The sequence below is a fragment of the Mus caroli genome, unplaced genomic scaffold (assembly GCF_978045245.1).
Source record: "Mus caroli unplaced genomic scaffold, Mus_caroli_1 scaffold_19, whole genome shotgun sequence".
Classification (NCBI taxonomy): Eukaryota; Metazoa; Chordata; class Mammalia; order Rodentia; family Muridae; genus Mus; species Mus caroli.
In genome coordinates, this window is record NW_028227274.1 from 37,953,930 (window position 1) to 37,976,612 (window position 22,683).

The 22,683-nt window shown below is 39.1% G+C and overlaps 1 protein-coding gene across 2 annotated transcripts in view; it reads left to right on the forward strand.

The window, feature by feature from the left end:
* Kctd16 (potassium channel tetramerization domain containing 16) overlaps positions 1-22,447 on the forward strand; it is a 290,767-nt gene extending 268,320 nt beyond the window's left edge. For both annotated transcript variants that reach the window (XM_021150780.3, XM_085833573.1), the window contains exons 3-4: positions 5,917-19,880; positions 21,406-22,447. In XM_021150780.3, coding sequence (XP_021006439.1) covers positions 5,917-6,368 — 452 coding nt within the window. In that variant the 3' untranslated portion in view covers positions 6,369-19,880; positions 21,406-22,447. The remainder of the gene's footprint in view (positions 1-5,916; positions 19,881-21,405) is intronic.
* The last annotated feature ends 236 nt before the right edge of the window (positions 22,448-22,683 follow it).

Here is a 22,683-nt window from a genome sequence, read left to right on the forward strand (position 1 = left end):
ACACACACACACATACACACACACATATACACATACACACAAATCTCTAAACTATACCTTATACCTTATATATAAACCACCAGTTTTCTGTTGAATTCATTTGTCCTGTGTGTAGACATTTACTGAGCATCTACTACTACACACCAGCACATCATCACAGCCTGACTTGTGTGTATTAGTGTGGTGTGTAGTGTAGAATTCAGAACGGCATTGATATAGCTCACAGCCTAGTCATTAAATCAATACCTGGAAGAATACACGTATACATTGTGCATGTACACACACACACACACACACACACACACACACACAAAGGGGGACTATGAGGAACAGAGAAACAGACAGAATGGCAAGATTCTACATATACGATGTTATAAAGCCAGGCACTAGAGATTAGGGTGAGCTTAAATTGTGCCGGGGAATTAGGTGAATTCATGTTGTGAAGCTCTATTTCAGCGGAGCTTGTGATGATATGATGTAATGTGATGTGATGTGATGTGATGTGATGTGATGTGATGTGATGTGATGTGATATGATATGAGCTTAGTAGGTGTAGAACAGAAGAGTGTGTGTTGCAGGTAAGGGGAGAACAATTGGAAAACCCTAAAGTAAAACAAGGGGACAGAGGGCAGGAGCTGAAGAGAGACAACAGCTTTCTTTTATTGCCATGTCCTAACTCTTCTGCGTATTAGATGATAACTGGCCAACAGGGGTCTTTCATCCATTTTCATCTCCCAGAGCATCCCCGTGCTGGTTATAAAGGCACTCTCACTGTTCCAAATGTGCCTTTCTGTGCTACACTTTGTGATGCCAAGGTAGAGATTCAGGATTGCTACACTGTAAACAATTGCCCACTGATGCTCTTAGTTGTCTTCATGTCAGATTTTGTCAGTAGGAGACACTGAAGGAAAGCCGGAGACATGCAACTGGGAAGGACCCCTTAGTTTGCTTCAAGCTACATCTGGCTTTGCTTTGCCCTTGAGCCGTTAGGTCATGTATCTCTGTTAGGTCCTCTGTCAGGTCTTCTGCCAGGCCTCCACCAGCAGTGCAACAGTCTTTCCTTGAACATCTGGACCCTCCTCCAGCAGATGCCCCTTTTAAGTTTTTAGGCCTTGCATTTGCATACTCTTCTATATGTGCTTGCAGATATAAGGCCAGTAGTTGTGGCCCCCTATCTTTCTCACCATCCTGTCAAGTGTCACTTTTATCCTGCCGCTCTGTGTCTGGTCATCTTTTATTGACTTCTCCTTGTTAAGGTTACTGGTGGAGTGTCTGCTTTCTTGGCTGATGTGTGGATGGCTTAATTATCTTTTCTTGCTCATATATATGACCTGTTAAATAGACATCCCAGCTGGGCCTACATAACACCAAATGCCCTTGAGTGGAAAGGCCTATGCAAAAAATAATGATTGTCAAGCTTAAAGACTCTTTTTTTTTTTTTTTTTTTTTTTTTTTGGCCTGGAACCTTGCACAACCTGCCTATTCCTAATCTCTACTATTCAATATATTTTCAGAGGTGAGAGGGATTAGAAAAAAATATCAATTTGCTCATTATTGACTTTTCAACTGTGAAACCAAGAGTGTCTTTTAGCAGCCTTGATAAATTAAATCTGGCCACCTCTCACCCAGACTGGCAGGCTCCTACATCATTGATGGAAGAGTCATGGACCACCAACTCTCCCAGCTGCCTCTGTAATGTACGGCATTGTACTCACAGCCATTAGCAGGTGGAGAGTTTGAAGTGTGGCTAGATTACAGAGATGCCTCCGTTAAAAATGCATAAGCACTTTGTGAGTTTGCTAAGTCATGCCTCACTCAGCTGGCCTTGAATTTTTCATGGAGGAGGCATATTTTGTAGTCTTTCCTCTCTTGCTTCTTACCAATAAGAATTGGGCACCGAGGGGGCTCCATGGGAGCTGGGAGATCTCAGTCGTACCATCTCCCTGATTGGTTCTTAATGTTACCAAGGTGTAAAATGCTCAAATATTTGGATGTAGACATTGAGAAAACTGATTTTCCCACATTCCCTGCGTTTAATTGAAAATACAAATGTTTTCCTGTCCTGCTTTTAAATAGTTCAAGTATAATTTTATACTAGAGGACTCATCTACTTGTTAACTTTTAAGTCCCTGCATTGGAACACTCCTTTCCAGAGATATCCCTGGTCACATGCTATCTGCCAGATGCTCTCTGTTTTTATGGTTACTCTCCACTCCAATGCCAAGGAAGCATTACCAGATATTCAATGAATATTTTCCTACTGTGTCCAGCTATATCTGGAGTGTTCTTCCTAACGAAATACTTGAGCCATCAGTAAATATTGATTGTACAGTACATGTGTAGAAGAATCATTATCTTATCAGTCAAATTTCTAGTTGGAGTGTTTATGCAGATTGGGGTCTGGCTTGCACTATAGCCAAAATATATAAATGAATGGAGTGTTTTGTACTACAGACTGAGACATTCTTTACATCTCTGATTTCATTCAATTTTCTTGGAAAATCTGTCAAAAGAACCATTAGTTTATTTATTTTTCAGATGACTCTCAGAGATCTCAAATAAATTATCCAAAAAACCCAGAGCTGTCAAATTGTGGTGCCTGATACTGGGGCCTACGATCTTTTCTGCTATGTTTTCAACTTGAAATATCTGCATGTGCGTTTTTAGCACATTTGTTCATTCATAAGACATTTATCAAAGTTCCATTATGTGCCAGACATCAAAATTGTCACCGAAGTCCTCATTTTCAGAAATAGCTTATTAAAAAAACAAAGTGTTATCAAACGTTAGGTCCAACAATTAATTAGTAAATCTCCAAAGGGTAATGAGTGCTCTTCTTTTTAATATTATTAAGTTAGACTTCTCTTTGAATGGAATTATTTTCTCTCCGCATCTGTCCAATCAATTGGAACCCACTTTCTTGCTCAGGGAAAAGACTCTAACCAGTATTGAAACCTCACAAATTAGAAGTGAACATATTTAGTTTGAAGCACCAGGGTATTTGGTGCACTTTTGTTCCCTAAAATTAGGAAGATCTCAGAACACATTACCTTACAGAACTGACCTTTGATAGATCTTTCATGACTTCTTAATTTTTGTGAGCATGCCTCAGGAGTGCCATGGCGGAGAGCCCCGTGCTTGCAGCTCCCTCTATCTCAATTTCATACCCTTGCTTCAGCTATGGTTTGGGGGAAAAAGGTAGTTTGAGTGCTTCCAAGAAGACAGTGAACTTCTGTGTTTAATTTCTAAATTTCATATTGGCTCTATCTGAGCTGCATCAATCCCACCTTCTTCCAGGATCTTGAAATAACATATAGACTTTAGTAGCTATTTTATGAATTATCTTGCCCAAATCCTAAAATATTTAATGTCCTTTTGAAATATTGAGATGCGTAGTACTGTGACAAGATGCATTAAAATTAGGTTGTCCATTTTTTTTTTTTTTTTTTTTAAGAGTGATAGTGACCAGAACAAATGGAAGGTAACACTCCCGTTTTCCTGGAGGCTGGAGAATCCCAGATGGCACTTAAATGCATGATGTTCCCAGCAGCTTTGGGAGGCTGTAGTAGTGCCAGGTCCCTGGCTTCCCCTGCAGTGCAAGATTGCACATGAGTACTCTGGGATCCATCAGATATGGGTTTGGGTGATGTTAAAAGGCTTTTAAGAAGACTCAAAGTTCCTTTGGAATCTGGTAACTGGAGGGACTTCTTTGGGAAAGAGAATTCCTGGGCTAGAACATACATTTTTATTGTCTAATCAGGCCTTATGGCTAAAGTGTTTTGTTACCTTGTCTTAAGGGTAATAGATAAGTATGTTCCAGAAAAATATGCATTCACACCCACACCCTTTCTGCATTTCCTTTCCCTATCTTTCCTCTTTTTCTCAATATTAAATTTAATTTCTAAACATTCTCCCATGGACCAAGTTAGATGAACTCTGATCTGATGTGGTTACTTTTATGTAGTCCAGTTTATTGGAATCAACCTTCTTTGAGTCCTATTAGCACAAGAATGACCCTGTTTTCAGGCAGCTGAGGCTGGTTCTGCTGACTGGAGGTGACAAATACTCCTCTCAATTTCCCCTGTCAGACCAAAAGCCTTTATCCTTGCTGATATTTTCAGGCACTGGCTGGTTCATGTTGAATAGTTTCACTGTTGCACAAAAGATATTTATTTGCAATAACTGAGAATAGCTTTAGCATCGCTGCTATTATGATTGCTTTTGGCTAATTGGATTGTTGATTTAATTTAATGGATATGTAAGTATAATGATCACTCAGCCCTGGGGTAGAAAGTGACTTGAATGAGTGGGGAAGAGATAGGTATTCTGGGCTTGTGATTTACAGAAAAATAGTTTTACTTCCCCTGGAAAAAATTTGACAAGTTGTCATGTGCAAAAATCATGTATACATTTAAAATATAGACATTCCAGAAGAAGTCAAGGGGTGACTTTTTAAATAGTTTCATTTCTACTTCGACCATATTAGAAATGGCAAGAAACTAGTTTTTTTTATAATGATGCCTATTCTTTATGAGAATAAGACACAGTGAAATCAAAAGTGGATGTTTTAAAAAAAATAATATAAATATATAGAATATAAAATGTTTCATTGTATTTCTATTATCATAATATCATAAGCCTCCATATTTTTTATGGCATCAGTGAAGTGGGTGAATTGAAATACCCAGTCTCTAATATATGATCAGGGGCCTGGGATGTTCAGAGACCAGAAGACTAGGGGTCATAACTTAATGTTCTTTGATGTCATGATTGTGGATTTGTCAAAATTTATGGAGTCACCAACTATGTACCTAAAAATATTGCTCTGCTTGCAAATTGCAGAACTTAATTTTAAGAGTCAAGACTTAGGCAATAGGTACAGAAAGTCTCTCATTGGCTTAAATAAGAAAGGGAATGTAATGGATAATATAATTGAAGAAACTAGCTTCAGGTATGGTTCGATCCAGGTTCTTTACAGTCATTAGATGTTGCGTGCTGTTGAGTTTCTGTGCTATCCCTTGGGTGATGCATTAGAACTACAACAATGAACACTTCACCATGTCTATGTTAGGAAGATGGTGGTTTAGTAGCTGTTGGGAAACATAAGGGAGTTATATGTAATATTTAAGGTACTTAAAAGGTTTAGCTGTACCTGTTGGGAGGCAAACATTTTTAGGAGGGATGAACAGGGATTTTAGGGAAATTCACACGTAAATAGATATTTTGAGAATTAAGAAATTTATAGACAGGTAAATTATTTAGGAAGCAGTTATAATACTTGGGACATCTGTATTCAAAGCCCAGCTGTTCTGTGAAAAGACTATTCAAACTATGGTACGTTTGTTAAGCTATATGGTTCTGAGTGTTTCCATGCGTAAGTGATAAGAGGAGCTGCTGTGCTCACAGGATGGCGGAAGACCAACGAGATGCAGGGGCTGTCCAGAGTCCTCTTCATTGACCACTGCATTTTCCTTATACAGAGTCTCCTCTGAGTCCCTGATTGCTAGGAGACAAAGCTTTAGATGAGGGCTTAATGTTACCCATGTAAAATTGGCAAGCATTTTCTGAGATTACTCTATACCACCCACTCCATTCTGCTTATCTCAACTAAATCACCCCTAAGACTCCAGGTAATAAGAAATTTATTATCTTGGTCTTACTGCTGATAGAACTGAAGTCATAAAACTCTGGGTCTGTCAGGTGCCTGAGTTGATAAACGGGCTACCTGGGCATTTCTGCCTGGGCCAGTGGCGGTAGGGTAGGTACACATGATACCATATTGCACAGTCTGCTATTAAGTAATGGATGCCTTAGCTTGTGGCTGTTGGTGTTGTGAATCACCTGTGTTCCCTGAGTACTAGTGCGTTCTGCAGCTTCATCACTCTTGAGTTTCTGACATAAGTGTTTGTCTTGCAGGTGAGCCTTCCCGGTGGTCCTCCTCTCATTGTGACTGCTGCTGCAAGAATGGCAAGGGAGACAAAGGAGAGAGCGGCACCTCCTGCAATGACCTCTCCACTTCCAGCTGTGACAGCCAGTCAGAGGCCAGCTCTCCCCAGGAGACGGTGATCTGTGGGCCTGTAACACGCCAGAGCAACATCCAGACTCTGGACCGGCCCATCAAGAAAGGCCCGGTGCAGCTGATCCAACAGTCAGAGATGAGGCGGAAAAGTGATCTGCTCCGGACTCTGACTTCAGGCTCCAGGGAGTCGAACATAAGCAGCAAAAAGAAAGCTGCGAAGGAAAAGCTCTCCATCGAGGAAGAGCTGGAGAAATGTATCCAGGATTTCCTGAAGATAAAAATTCCAGATCGGTTCCCTGAGCGAAAACATCCTTGGCAGTCTGAACTTTTACGGAAGTATCATCTATAGGGGGGAGGGCTGCAGGTAGTCGCCACTTTGAAATAAACCTCCCCAAAGGAAGACATATGTTAAAAATAACAACTAATGGTCCACATTTGTTAGATCACAATGTCCATTGATGTACTACTGCCTACTTTGCCTAGCTCACCTTAACGTGTAAATCCACAGGGTAGATTTCTTTCTAAATGTGGAACCAGAAGCGAGCTCTTACAGTTGTCTTTTGTCTTTTATTTACTTGGTCCAATGTACTGAGAATCTTAAGATACAACAAGAACCAGCTACGTGTGAGTAGCTCACAGGCTTTGGGAATCATTGATCCCAAACCAGTTTTTTTTTGTTTTGTTTTGTTTTGTTTTATTTACTCTCATTTTTCTGCCTCCTCCCCTTGACCAAGAATGAACAGTTGAAGGAAATATAACCTGGTGGCATATGTTAAGAAATTATCCTTTTCCCTTTCCTTTTGTTTGTTTATGGGGTGAGGGGAGAATGGCAAATTTGTATGATTTTTCACTAAAATCTCTATGTGCCAGGTTCTATTGACTTTGTATGCATGAGCGTTTCTGACACAAGCACAGTATATGTCTGTATATATGCACAAAGAATGCACACGACCTAGGGCCTGGACAGCAGAGGGCTAACACCTTACTATCAGCTGCCCCTACAAGAGCACTTCAGACAACGAAGCCTCTGCCTATTTATTAAAACCCTCCTGGGCAGATTTCCCAGCCTCCCTTGGCAGCACTTTCTAAAGCTGAATAGGCCCCCATCATCAACAAATTCTCTTTCTTATTTTGAAATAAATACCCTCAGGCTCCTTTGATTTATTGTGTTCTTTCCCTACATTAGGAGCTGGTGAGATGGGCTAGTCTAACCCTGTTTGTGTTTAACAGACAAGCAAACAGTCATATCCACAAACAGAGTGTTGAAAGATCTCACACTCAGCCTTCTCTGTTCTAATTAGAACAATCACCATTCTCTAGCTGACTCAGAGTTTTAAACTTGCCCACATTTTATTAACGAGGCCTTTGATATAATCCAGGCAAATTCTCTGCCTCCCTATGGGTTGTGAAGCTACGAACAACACCCAATAATTGAAAATGCATCCAGCCTTCCGTTTGCTTGTTTTAGAGGATTTGTGCCCCAACATATGTCTAAATTTCTCATACAAACTTTATACTACATCTGTTTACTGTTGCTTGCTTGTAGCCAGGTTTGGATAACTTTGGAATCCTGGAGTTTGGCTGTGGCCCTACTACGGTTTAGTTGTATAATTTCTACAGTGTTTGTAATGACCCAAGTGGGTGGCTGGAACATAAAAGTTACTAATTTGATTTTTTTAAACTTTAAAAAAATATTCCTGACCTGTGTAGATACCATCCAAAAGAAACTGTTAACACTGTCTATCCATGTGATTCTGTCTTCTATTAATCTTCCAGTAGTTCTTTTGTTCACTGTGCTAAAAGAATGTCCAAAGACAACTTTTAATCTTCAGCATTCCTCATACATCCCAGTGGTAACTGAAAAGATGATTTATCACTAGTGTGTGCCAAGAACTCCTATCTTTTTTTTGGTTTTTGTGTGTGTGTGTGTGTGTGTTTGCATGTGCGTGCACACACGTGTGCGCATGTGTCATTGTTTGAATGTGTGTATGGTTAACAAAAGTAATAAAGGCAATCAAACAATGTCTTTATAGAAGAAAAATCTAATGATCAGTTTCTTCTCTCTGAAAACTTTCACTGGGGCACATTTATTATTTAAGAATCTCCTCCTTGATTTATTGGTGCCCATTAGTATACGATTGTCTTTCTGAATTTTTTATAATTCTTGATTACACAGGTGGGTAATAGGGTAAGGCAATATTTTCTTGTCCTGATGCTTCAAGTGAAGTTTAAAATTCTATTTAAGTGAAAAAGAATGTTTCCTTGAGGTGCTGAGTGGCCAGGAAAATTATCCTTTGTGAAAGTGTTCTTTTGCGTATTAATAGTTTAGCAGATAGTTGATAGATAGCTTTGTGTGTAAATCCTATTAATGCATCTTTCTCCTCTCAATGTGTCTTGATGGTACATCAAAAATACTATCATAGTTATTATGGAAGATATTGTGAAGCATCATGGATCTTAATGGGTCAAGAAGCTGGATGTGAATTGTTGATCATTGACTGAATCACTTAAAGGGCTGCCAGAGAATATGAGATTTGAATAAATTGGCCAAAATCCCCAGGTTTTAAAATTTTAACCCTAATCCTAATGGTATGGAGACACTCAAGAATTAGTCTGCCATTGACCCACAGCTTCTACTAGAGTCTTCAAATAGGAAATCAGTGCTGCACCCAAAAGAATTGTAGCATTCATTGTCCTGCAGACTTTGTTGTTATGCCTTTTTCTTTCCCTTCACAGGTACTCTTTGAACCCATGATGAGCAAGCTTAGCAGTAGAAATCTGTTAAAGAAACAACATTATCACTTTCCTTTTGGGCTACTTGTAAAGTGGCATCTGCCCCATGGTAAAAAGTTTAAACAGAAAGAGAAAAGACATGGTATTCATTGATGGGAGTATTGGCATGTTCAGGAATATAGCCTGGGTCAGTAGAAGGCTTTGAGAAGGCACCAGGGATTTCAAGGGTTAGGTCCCTTTTGGAGTGGAGTCATCCAGCATGCTCCCTGTAGTCATCACCACACTGAAAATGATCTTTGGCTAAGTGAGCCATGAAAACAAAACACTCTGCTATCCCTGGCTTCAGAGCCTTAACCTCGGTCATGGGCAGCACAGTATTACATCAAGTTCAGTTCTTATTGTGGGTTTTGACGGGCTGTACATTGTTGATATCAAGGAATGAATAGTGCTAGGTAGTACTATTCTATCCAGTACTATGCTATCTATGCTAAAAGGAAAATAAAACTGTTAACAGAAGTATCCTACTGAAACCCGACACATAAAGAGCCTTAGTTTGGGCTGCCTTCTGAGAATCCTGTAAGGCTAAATCCACAGAAGTTAGGGTGGTCACCCCTTAAACGGATATGAATCTCCTGAAGTCAGAGGCACATTCCTAACATGGACATATTTATAAAGTCCTCCAACCCACTATTGAGTTGTATTGTATGGCAAACAGCAGTGGGAAAAGGAAAATAATAATTACTTCATTTACATAATTATTCTCTTCCACCGCTCAGAAAGAAACAAGGCACTGATGGATAGTAGTGAGGGACCCAGTGAGATGGCTTCCAAAATGTGCTGTGAGGTACTCCCAGGTGTGACGCATATCAGTCTTCCAGGGAGATGCATGAGTGATGAGTTTTTAAAATGGAGGAAGAATGGAATGACACACATGGTTCCATAGTGGAATGTCTATTTCAGCTAACTCATGGTAGAGAAACACTTGATTAACAGAGGGCCCGAGTGGAGCCACCCATGTATCCGTTGGTCTTGTCTGATTCAGAAGCATCATTTTCCACACATGGCCGATGCCTGCCCATTCTTCATTCTCTTAGCCTTCCCTGCATATGCTTCTGGGTTACGTTTCTTTCCGTAGACTCTCCACGGCTCTGAGTGTGCTTTTTACATTGCAGAGAAGAATGTGTTCCAAGGGATGTGGGGGAAAAATAGGGGTAGACTGCTAGAACAGTTTTAAAAATTACTCCACTACAGTTCCTACAATGGAAGTCAAAATTTGATTCTCATAACATTACTTTGCTAATCACTTGAATCTCTCCATTTGTTGTCTATAGTAGACTAACCCAGAAAAGACAGGTTTTTGGCATTCTCAACCACTGGATACATTGTCCTGAAATTTGAGTAATGTTGGTCTTATGTTTGACCTTTGCTAGAATTAATAAGACATTTTCTGTGAACTCATAGGATAAATTCTTTGTGAGCTCTACTTGGCATAATAACTTTCTAAGGAAAAATGCAGGGAATTATTTTCCCCCTGATGACTTTTTGGCAGATGTATGTTTTTGCCAATTTGCATGCAGAGTTATAGGTCCTAACATGGGCCATTTCTCTCTTTAATGTCTTGGTATTGTTAGCATCTTACAATCTTGATGGCCCACTGTTCCAATTTATTTATTTATTTTCTCTTATAGTCTCAAAATGATTCACTAGAGAAAGAATCAGAATAAGCAGTATGTATCTGGAGCATCAATGGAGTTAGATGCCATTGATAAGGAACTGTATAATGACGGATAGCTGCAAAGAAATTAGAGGAAATAAAACATGCTCGAATGAGTTTGACTTATAATTGCCCCCATCATTCTGGTTCCATATAAAATGGTTCCAGTTCCCTATGCCTTTTAGTATCCACAGCCTTGTGATTCAGCCACAGTGTTTGTTTTGAAACGTTTATTCTTCTCATTTTGCTATGGGTATTGGAAAGGGGATTTTTTTTCCCTCCAATGACCACTGCTGAAAAAGTTAGGGAAGCTCTAGACATCAGACATGCACTAAATTAATTTGTGGCTCTTTCTGAAAAGGAGATTCCCTTACACTGAGTTCAAAAATCAGATTCATAAAACTTGAAGCAGGGCCAAGGAATCTGCATTTTGATGTAGTACCTTTAATCATTTGATGGTCCAAGGACCCTACTTGGAGAAGTTGCTATTGGGACACTAAGGGGAAGTCAGCATGTGCTCAGAGGACATACCGTTCACTGTCTTAGAAAGGTTCACAGACTCACATTCTGGTGCTAAGGTACAATACATTTTCAAACTCTCTTCATCATTTCACCTGCCTTCCAACCAAAGTCGTCTTCCCAAAAAAGTCAGTGTTTGTGCCCTCTTTTGGCGTTTAAAAGCCAACATCACATCATTATAGCCTTATTCTATACCCCTTGGGCCCCCATTCCTCAATCAGAAAGCCTTTCTCATTTTAGCTTTACCCCAAGTGGAGAGGGAACATCTCAGAGTGAGTTCTATTCTAATGATACCCAACAGGGAAGGAAAGTAATCGTTTTTCTCAGGTCCAGCTGTTCATTTCCTTGCTCAGTCTGGGTCAGAGGAGTGAGAACCCAATCCACAGTTTAATGAATATGTTGCCCCAAAGATGGTTCCATTGGTGATGTACAGATACCACCCGCACCAATGTGGAATAGTGAGTAAATTCAGCTGTGGACAATGGAGATTCTGAACCATAGCATTAATCGTAAGTGTAAAACAAAAACACATGTTAAGAATAAGCATAAGAGAAAGGACAGGGGAAATTTAAAATGGTGATAGCCCAATTTTAAGAACCCAAAGAAAGTGATGTGCTATAATTTTTCCCAGTCTGTCTCCTGACGAAATGACCATGCCATAATCTCTGTCTATGTCTTTGTCTCTCTTCACACACACACACACACACACACACACCAAGGCTAGAAGGTTATATGATTCCCCCAGTTGACCTAGCATATACCTGAAGAATTATTGGTTAGATTAAAAAAAAAATGGCCCCAGGGTATAAGTAGTAGAAAAACTAACTTGTCATAAGCATCGATGGATTTTGAAATAAATACAAAAGGAAGCAAGGAAAAACTAATGAAATTGGTGGACTCGATCAGCTACCTAAGATTATTTTGTTAACATAAATACACACACACACACACACACACAGAGTTCCATTTATTTCTGTCTGTTACTTTCCTTGCTCTGCTCTGCAAGAGGAGGATGCTTCTATTGCCCCAATGTCCTAACCTTTTTTTTGTCGTTGTTATTGTTCCTTTTGTTTGGGAACAAATTGCATTGTTAATTGGGTAATGAATTTTAAGTCCTAGAATGTCAACCACGGTTTATTTAGGGAAACTATTATTAAAAAGATAAAGAACAAAATGTTCCCCAACCCAGCATTATCACGTGGTTTGTCCTGGAGGAGGGCAGGGGTAATTTTCTCGTTAATCAGCCTTGTAAAAGCACTTAGAAGCCAACTAGGGATTTAGTGAGTTTGACTTCTGTGATCTGCCCTGTCTTGTGAGGTTATTCTTAGAATGAATCTTTAGATATTTACCTGAATTTGCCCAATAAAAAAACAACAAAACACCAGATTCTCTCTTTTTGCTGATATTGGTTCCACCCATCACCAGGGCAAGCAGAACCAGAACTGATGTATTGCAAAGTGATGGTGAATTGTTTTCCAGTGGCATCTGTATGTACATGGTCTGGGGGTATGCACATGTGCACTATTTTTATGTTCTTGCTAAGCCATGTAGGCCAGTGGTTATTTATTCATGTGAACACACAGAGAAAGTCTCTGCTTAAAAAATTAATAGATTTTTTATTCTGAACAATAGATTGTCATTGACAACATTGACTAATTGATAATGGCCCCATGATATGGTATCAAAAATGTTACATGTCTAGTATGAAGGTAGATCTTCTCCCTGTCATTGTGTGTAGAGTCAAAGATATCACATTACATAGAAAACAAAACAAAAAAAAAAAACAAACAAACAGGAAAGAAAAGAATGTAGTGTCAGGATAGGACCCAAGGGTGTGCTAGGTAAGAGCTCTGGCCCTACAACTGAAATCTGAAAGAATATTTTGAAGCAAACTAAGCTAGAATTCATGTTGGCCATTAACAGATTTTCTCCAGAGGTCAGTGGTTTACCGTTTTATGTAGACAAACTATTTTAGAAATTCATTAGACTTGCATAGGCTGTATGCATTTAAGGTAGCTCTTATCAACTGGGGATGGCTTTGTGGCCCAGCAGTCTTTGGTAACACTTTTGACTGTCATAACTGAGGAGTGCTGCTGGGATTCAATGAGTAGAGATGAGAGATGCTGCCAAAACTCTTCCAGAGGACAGGAAAGAACCCCCCACAGCAAAGAATTGTCTATTCCAAAATGTTAAATTGAAATGCCTAAATTGAAAAGCTGAACTAAGGCATCATTTTTTCCCTCTTTATTTTGTTTCCTTTTCACAACATAATATTTCTATTGATTATTTGGGAAATCTATACAATGGTCTCTGTTAACAGTTGCTTCCCATTCTTCCTAAGTCCATCCTCTCACCCTTTCCCTCTACCCACACCAAAGCGAAAATTAAAAAGAAGGAAAGAAAGAGAAAAGTACAAGTTCAATTTGTGTTGCCCATATACGTACTCACTGGAGCATGCCAAACTCTCAGCAGCCAGCCCTTTAATGATAACTGAGTTCTTCCCCTCCCACTGCTAGAAGCCATAGCTTCCTTTCTGCACCATGTCTAGAAACAAAACAAAGCTAAACAAAAACTTTCTGGTCGAGGCACAATCTATAGCAGAACAACAATCACCAACTTAAGGGCTTGTGGGCTTTGTATGATGTCCGATGCAACCATCACTTTATATAGATATGAGAGCTGAGGTTTAGAAGAATGAATCCGCCATGTTTTTCATGGGTTGTGATAGGGAAGTAGCAGTCTGTGACTTAGGCAGCCAGGTGCCTGACATCTTGGTTAATCCTTCTGCCTCCCACACTCGATTGTACTTTGTTGATGTTGACTGTCATGCTAACAGCTAAGTGTGCTCATTCTGAAACACGTTGAATCCTCTTTGTGTTGCGCCACCCGTTGGAATGATTTCTGAGCTGATCAACAGAAGACAAAGTTTCATGAACTAAGGAAGGGGGACAAGGTCTCAGAATGGGCTAAAGATTTCATCATTTTAACATCTCATGCACCCTATTTCTTTGAGTTGAATGGCCACTCATTGAAGATGGCACGTACACATTGAAAGATATGTTTCACTGTTTCAGAGACTTGTTCAGGGCTACCTTTCATACTCGCTATAGAAGCCTCTGCATAAGCCTTGGGTACTGAGCCTCATCTAGTATGTACCCGTTGACTCTCTGAGGAAGCATTTATAATAATTTAAAATTTTAAATAATTTGGCCTTAAATAATTTGGTATATGTTTTAAATTAATCAGACTAACATTAAAGTGATAGGATAAAGACAGGATCATTATAACCCCATTTTACAAGGGAAACTAAAGACTGGAGAGTTTAAAATCAATCAATCAATCAATCATTTAATGATACATTAAATTAAATGATACATTAAATACATTGCATATACATTCATCAAATATTGGCAGAATGGACGCCATGAAAATATCACTATAATAAACAATATTAACTACTAGAAAATAGAATACTGGGTAAAGAACTTGAATTCATATGACCCAAACATATTTTTCTGTATGTTTTCTATATTTATCATACATATTATTTGATCAACATATTAGAATTATCAGTTAAATATCATGCTTTAAATAATGTATATTAAGGATCTTTTGTGTCAGAAATTCTACTCAGTATTTTACGTATCTTATCTCATTAAATCATTTAATAATCTAATGATGCATCCCTGCCACTGTACTCACCTTACAGATAAGCTCAAGGAAGCTCAGAAAAGGAAAGGCAGCATAAATGACCGTAAATACAATGGCAGAAACAAGTTTCCCCCTGGGCTTATTGTATCCCAAAGGTTGTGGACTTAACCATCTCAGTATCTAATTGTTTCTCTTTTGTATTCTGAACTTTCACCTGTTTCTCTTTTTCATTTACTGTAAGGGAAGTGTAACTAGAATGATCTTAGCCCAGCACTGTTTCTAAAAGGAATGAGTTATTTTAAACTACAACTACAACCAGACATGAACATCCAGAGAAGATAAAGCAAAGGCAAATGTGGAAGGTAGTTCTCACTTCTCTCTGCCACAGGCTTTACTTTGCACTTTGAATTCTATGGGGGACAGTCATAGTATACAACTAATGAAACCCTGTCTAGTTCTCAGGGATACTCACCCCAGGCTGGCTTCAGCATTAAGAGAGAGCTGTTCCTAAGACTGCTTGCCCTTCTGTGTACTGGTACCACAGCAAATTTCCAAAGGCTGTGCACATGTGTTTATACAGATGTGTCTATCCTTTTGCTTTTTAAATTTTGACTTTTAAGCAAATATTTGCGTGTTTTAAATTCAAGTCAGATAAAAAGTACAAATACATTGGCTTCCTGTAGAATCTCATGATTACTCTTCTATGATGAGAGACAGAGATAAAGCAAAGAAATGATAATGAAATACAAGTGTGTGTGTGTGTGTGTGTGTGTAAGGAGCATGTATGTGTGTGTTTTGTGTTGGTGTATAAATTACATGTATATATGTATATATGTATGTACATCTATCTAGATGTATATATAGATTGCTATATATCTATACATATTTATACACATAAACACATAACTTGAAACTTTAAAATTTTCAGTTTAGGAAATTATTACATTTTATATTAGTTTCCTAGATAGTTTAGTGTAGTTCTGGTTTCCAGAATTCTCTTCTAGTATGAATGTATATATTTACTAATGATACAGAGAATATAACACAAATACCTATAAATAAAACAATTATTGAAATAAACAAAAATGTATTTAGAGAAATGCCATACCATTGGTTGGAATTTCAACCTATGTGTTTCAAAATTGTCCACTTCAGAAACAAAACAAAAGAAAAAGAAAAGGCACCACTAAATAAAAGTAGGGCTTTTTAAGAATCAAAAAATGAACTGATGGCACAATCTTATAGCCCTGCATTATTACATCACCTGTTGATTAGATTGCCGTCTCCTAGTTCATGGGGTCTGTGCAGCCTGCATGATTCAGAGTGGAGCCGGTTATGTGTTTAAATTATGTTGAAGATATAGCAACCAGTTTCAAATACGCTTAGTATAAATAGCTGCCAAAAATATCTGGGGCACAGTGAAGTGATAACCAAACAGGCTCTAGCCTTCTGCCAATAACTCTTTCAGCCTGTTTACACAAGCAACAAATTGTTGCTCAGTGAGGAAAGAAAGAGTAGAGTCAAAGAAAAGAAAGCAGGACTTGTTTTGATATTCTATAGACAGAAGAGCCAAATGTCTAAATTTGTGGCAAAATGTAGGCTATCTTCACAGTCAGAGTCAAGTGCTTTGGCAATTGCAGGAGAATCTTGTTAAGGAGGTTGAAGCCAATCTACGTGTGCTTCCCTGGTGCTTCTTGGGTTCAGTATGTAAGCACATTAACTCTGACCCTTCAAAGCCAGGCTACTTCCCAAACCAAGGCTCAGTTGATAGAGCACGACTCCTTCTCTTGGGAACCTATCCAAAATGCCCACTGAGCCAGACACCCGGGCAAACTAGTGAGCACCTGAGCTCCAGAAGTCCTCAGCAGGTGTGGTCTTGAAGGCTTGAGGAAAGAAAATGGCTTTTCTTTATGCTTTAAAATCAAGCGTTCTAACAAGGTTCAAGAATTCCCAACATTTTGGAGTGGAAGGGGAACTTTATATCATGGGCTCTTTTACTTTTCTTTGTGCATCTCTTTTCAATTTGTCCTTGCAATTTTTTCCACTTATTAATTTTCTTAAGGGAAATGAATCAGGAGAATTTTCCTAACATCTTCTACTTAAGTTAGAGAATAAGGTGGCAATGGAGCTTTAGAACGCATGCGGGGTGGGGAAGTAAAGGTTTCAACACTGCTCATAAGGACCTAGATTACGCAATCATTGGGATGGCATCCTATTTAAAATACATAGAGACAATGACTTGCAAGGCCTTCCTTTCAGAAGTTCCCCTCAAATTGGCTAATGGGATAAGCTTCCAGTGGGACACACTTTAGGCTGGTACTAGTGTTCAGCTAATTCCATAAAAGAACGACTCTTTGTGATGGTGAGAGAAAGTTTAAAAGAAATTAAGTTCTCATTCCCCACATCTTACATAAGCAGCAGAGCACTAGGTAGAGCCAATAAACAACAACAACAACAACAACATCAACAAAAATGTTTCAAATTAAATGTACTGTTTATACAATATTCACATCCCCCTTGACCCTTCTCAACTCTGGGGCTGTGTTGAGTAGGCAACCAGGATTTCTACAGATACATTCAGCAGGGATTATCACGTTTCTTTTTGCATCCATCTCTGATGCTTTGAAAGTGATGTCACCATGCATGGAGGCGGCTAAACATTGCTGGAACTAACACCGAGTGGTCACTGACAGGGGCCTTGCTCATGTTCCTTTTTGTGCTGGCCTCATTGAGCCATTTGATGATGGGCCAGTTTGTTGCACATTGATATATACTAAGTGACACTCATTGAAATAACCTCTTCTCTTTCCCAATGCAGTTTGCTTGTACATAAGTGTAATGTCAACTTGTTTACAGGTTCTTTTGTGTATAATTGTGATAGCGGATTTAGCTCAAGCCCTAAAGGGATCTGTTTACTGAATGGTGTTAAAACGAATGTGCTTATTACAGTATAAACATCATTAATTATGGACTCACATGAATGCATGTCTACATCTCATCAATTTCCAGCAGCTCAGAGATTCAACAGGAGTCTGCAGTCTGTGAATTGCAAACATACATAAACTGCTGTGACTGATAACTTAGTAACTGTTTTATCTTGCTTTGTAACATTGTAGATCTTAGCCTGCTGTATTTCTTTCTTATATATTTAATTTTTGAGAGAAACATGGAAAAAAAGGAAACTACTGAGGTCCCAGGAAAATTGCACAGCATTTTGGCAATCATTGGTCTATTCAAAATGCTAATTACTACCATCCATCCTCACTGCCAATGGAAACAAACTATTTTCTTTGGAATCACTGAAGGATACAGAAAGAAATAATTTTTTATTGACTACTTTCATATTTTGTTTCATTCTTATAGTAGGGTAGATGATACAGGTGCAGTAACCGTATTGTAAAACTGTGTGGCAAAAACTACAAAAGTAATTCTGTGGATATATTTTAAAAGGCAGAACAGAAACTATATTTCAGATTCTTGTGTGAATATAATTACAAAAATAGGTAACTATTTTTATGTGTTTCCATAATGACTCCATTTCATATACATTGTAATTTAGCACCAATCATAATAAATCATTTGGTAACATTTAGTTGTTATATATATATTTTTCAGTACATATAAGAAATTAATGATTCAACATTATTTCATGCAAAGTCAGCATTTTACATGAAAGATAACTACTGTTTCAGTTAGTTTATTTCTAGTTTGGTGTGGCAGTTTGCCACAGAGTGGTACAAGGAGGAAAGGATTTGTAAGTTGGTTATTTAATATAGAAATTTAATATATTTAATATTAAATTGCTATCAGGTCAATAAGTGGAAGCCCTACCTCTGCCTCTTGTTGATTGATGGTTTTGCAATAATTTATTATTTATGAAAGAAACTTCATCAGGCACTGGTTTCTTGGTAAATGTAAAACAATAGATTGGAAGATTCTTGTGAGAATTAAATTAGATAATCCAAAGAGATATGTCAGAGTGTTTGACACATCAACAGATACAACAATAATTCCTAGAGTCTCATTCAAATCACCCCTGAAATGATTTTAATCATTTTAATTTTAATGTGGGATTTGGCTTCAGAAGTCTAAATGTCTGAATATAATTATTGATCTCCTGTTAGTAATTTATCAAATTTCCTATAAATATCCACTATGATTTTTAATCTAAAGGGAAAATTATAGAGAAAAGGTATTTCCTCAGATACAAATTCTGAAAATAACTTGGCCAGTTGCTATGGTGCAATGTTTCCAACAGAAACCCCTTCCCTGCAACACACACTCAAAATTGGAAAGAACTGGATGGTGCAGTTTGAGAAATATATCTTTTATGCATCCTACTTTGTAACTTCAAACTCTTCTTCATAATATTGACTGTGAGCTCTATGGATTGTGCAGTAAAGAATCTTTTAAACTTGTTGACCCAGAGTCTCCTACACTTTGCAGTTTTGAGACCCTCACTTGGAAATTGCTGATTCATCCCTGGTCAAATACAAGGAGAGAAAATCTGAGACTCCAAAAAGGGGAGGCTCTGCTTCAGGTGCGAGCAACCTGGGTTTGGAGCTCCATCTATGGACTCAGGCTAGGGATTCTTTTACACAGCTCTCATGTAAATGACTGGTGACAGTTAGTGTCTTATTCTGACTCCACAGCACCTGCTCCCATTTGGACTGAGTGCGTAGTCACATGAAGCCCTGAAATACAAGCATCAGAAGGGAAGGATTCCAAGGCATAGGCATCCTTAGATACAGTCACCCAAACCATATGGTGTGGGGTGCAGGCTCTGGTTTGTTTCTATAGGCTGATTTTTTTGGCCACCTCAACCAAGACAGAAATTCTCCACCATACTGAACCCAGCAGACCAGGGGAATAAAAGCTTACACAGACAAAAGCAATAAGGATGTTTGAGAGAGTTGCTCTTATGCAGTAGTAGGTGAAATTCTCTAGGGCTTCTCCTGAAAAATGTACCTCGTACTGGTAACATAGAAAGTGAATGATATCCAAAGCATCAGAGATTGGTTAAAGTAACTATATTTCATAAGACTCAGCCACAGGGAAAGCTCTCACTCCTGCCTCCTGCCCTATGATGACAGATGAGAAAGAATAGCATCAAGAGGAAAAGTTGGACTCAAACTTTCTGACTACAGCATCAAAGCATGAACAGCTGCAAGGATTTTTACTGCTCTTGATCTCAGAATTGAGTTTTCTCACAACCCCAGGCTTCAAGGATCCTGAGCTGGGGTGGTAAGAACACTTCACCACTCTCTCATTTTGCCTGGAAGGTGGGAGTGGGGTGGGTCGGGTGCATGCATCAGGGAAAAGACTTCTCACTAGTCCTTTTCAGAGAGTGTTGGGTGGAGTGTCTCCTCCTACATGTCAGTGCTGCAGCTATAAGGCAGTGTCTGCATACAGCCCCTTCCCAGAAACTCATCCCTCTGCCAAATTGATTCCAACAGGACATGATCAGAAGGATCATAACTATGGAACAAGGGCAGAGGAAGTAGCCCAAATCACCACCTTCACAGAGAATATGTCTCCTCCCCTCTAATTTTAGTCCAAAGGCAGTGTTTCTCTCAATGTCTATATGACACTCAGAGCTCCCATCAACCCCAGCTCCAATGGCAGCTGCCACTGAAAGAGGTCATGGCAGGTGTTTATCCCAACAGGGGGCTGGCAAAAGTTCCTCTCCAGGCAAGACAGCTTCAGCCTTTAATAAGGCATCCTCATCTTGTGAGTCCACAAAATTATAGTATGTCAGCAAAGGCCAAGCAGGGTGTGATGTTGAATTGCTTAGAATACCAGAGCTTAGACTATCTCTGGAGCCATTGTGGGTCCTTAGCAACCATGTCAGGTGAGCCCACGAAGCAAAGTCTGGCGTTACACTCAGCCTTCTTGATTTTCTCCTTCTTCTGGCCCGCTGAGATGTGTCTTATCTTTAGCTGGTATGAAACGCTGCTACTCTGTGACCAGGTCTGAGTTCACACGTGCTAGCGGCTCTTACTTGCTACATATCCATGATGGATAATATGAAACAATTAAATCTGGTATCCCGGAGACCTAAAGTCACACAGCTGAACATGCTTTATGACATAAATAAAGCTTTTTATTAAAAGATATTTTCTTTCTTACCCTCCCTATACCTTCATTCATTCTTCCTCCCACTCTTTATTTTCCTTTCCTTTCTTTCCTAATCTAAATTGTTTGAGAAAGAGCATGGAGCTATGTAGCAGGGGTGGCTGGGATTACAGGTATGTACCACAATGCCGGGCTAAATGATTTTCTTCTCTTCTTTCTCCTGGAGTCTCCACTTCAATCTGTGGATTTCTGCTTCTCAAATTTCAGTCCATCTGATGTTCCAGCGTGTGTGTGTGTGTGGAGAGAGAGAGAGAGAGAGAGAGAGAGAGAGAGAGAGAGAGAGAGAGAGAGAGAGAGAGAGAGAGAGAGAGGCACAGAGACAGACAGAGAGAGGATGAAAGAGGCAGAGATACAGAGAGAGAGAGAGAGACAGAGAGAGACAGAGAGAGAGGAACAGAAACAGAGACAGAGAGAGAGAGGCAGAGAGAGAGAGAGAGAGAGAGACAGAGATGGAGAGAAACGGAGGCACACACAGAGAACAGTATTTTGCCACCGCTGGACACAGGTCCTTTTATTTTCCACATGTGCTGTGCAGTGAGCATTTGGAGGGGTTACTCCGCAGATGGTTTTTGGACATTTGCTATCTTTAGTCTCTACAAGTCTTCCCCTAAGATGTGTCTGATCTCCTGTTTAGATGCAGAGCAGAAAGGAATCTGTGATGATTCCTACAGATTCACCATTTCAGACTGTCTTTATCTGGGATCCCCTGGAGTGAAAGGAAAGACAGAGAGCAAGTGGGCCCAGCAATGATGCAACTCACACCTTTTTGGAGCGAGTCACTCCAGAACTGCTGGAAATGGAGGAGCTACCCTGATTCGTCATGCCCTAAAGTTCAGTTTGTTCTCTGCTAGTGTATGTGCAGCATGGACAACTGATATTCCGAACTACTCTGAGATTTTCCTGGGTCATCTGGTCCATCTTGGGTTATGTGAAGCCACATCGAGTTTCTGTCTTGTCTTTAATGTGAACAGAAGCTAAAGCATTGGCAAGAATTGGGAGATAGGAAGCTTAGCTAGACATTAGAAGGAACTGAGCTGGCTCTGAGGATGTTGCTGTATCTGTTTGTCTGTAGAAAGACTGACCCGTGGTAGATAGAAATTATAAAAATAACTTTAGGATGTTTTAAAATAAGGTAAATGTCCTACTATCTCGAAACCCGGCATTAACAAATATGAGACAGTATGAGGGGGAAAAGAGACAGATTAATAATAACCAGTTATGCATTCAGGAGGTATGGTTTTGTTTTGCTTTGGGTTTTGTCTATAGAGCAAATAAATAGTGTGGGAATTACTTGGGTCTATCTTTTAAAAGATGTGGCTACCTGTGGGATCCTTTGCAGAGTCCAGGCTTATGCTCACAGTGGAACAAATTTCCCAACGTCTTTTTGCAGCTTAACTTTTTTTAAAAAAAAATAAAATAGGAATGATCTTCAACTAATGTTTTTGAAAGCTGAAACAAAAGTTTGAATCTTGAAAGTGATCACATCCTATGTCTTGTCACATAGCCTATCATGGGTCTGGCTAGCTCTTATGTATCCTGAAATTATCATCTACAGTGTTTGGGGGGAAAATGTGGAAATATAGTAGATGAAGAGTCAGAAAGAGGAAATATAAACTGTATTTTGATGTACTTTTTCATTAATAAATAAATGTTAACTAAGATATAATATGTAAGAAGTGTTTTGTTTCAAAAGAGTAAATTATTTGTTATTCATGATGTATGGATAATATAGACACTGTTATCTTAACCCCAAGATATGCAAATGAACAAACCAAAGGAGACCCCAAATCCACAAGATTTTTATCAGCAGAATCCTGAAAGTGTTTGGCCAGCATAATGGCCTAGTGGGAGGAGCATCATCAACACATGAAAGTTCTGAGAACACAGAATTATAAACCATAGAGCAGATGGC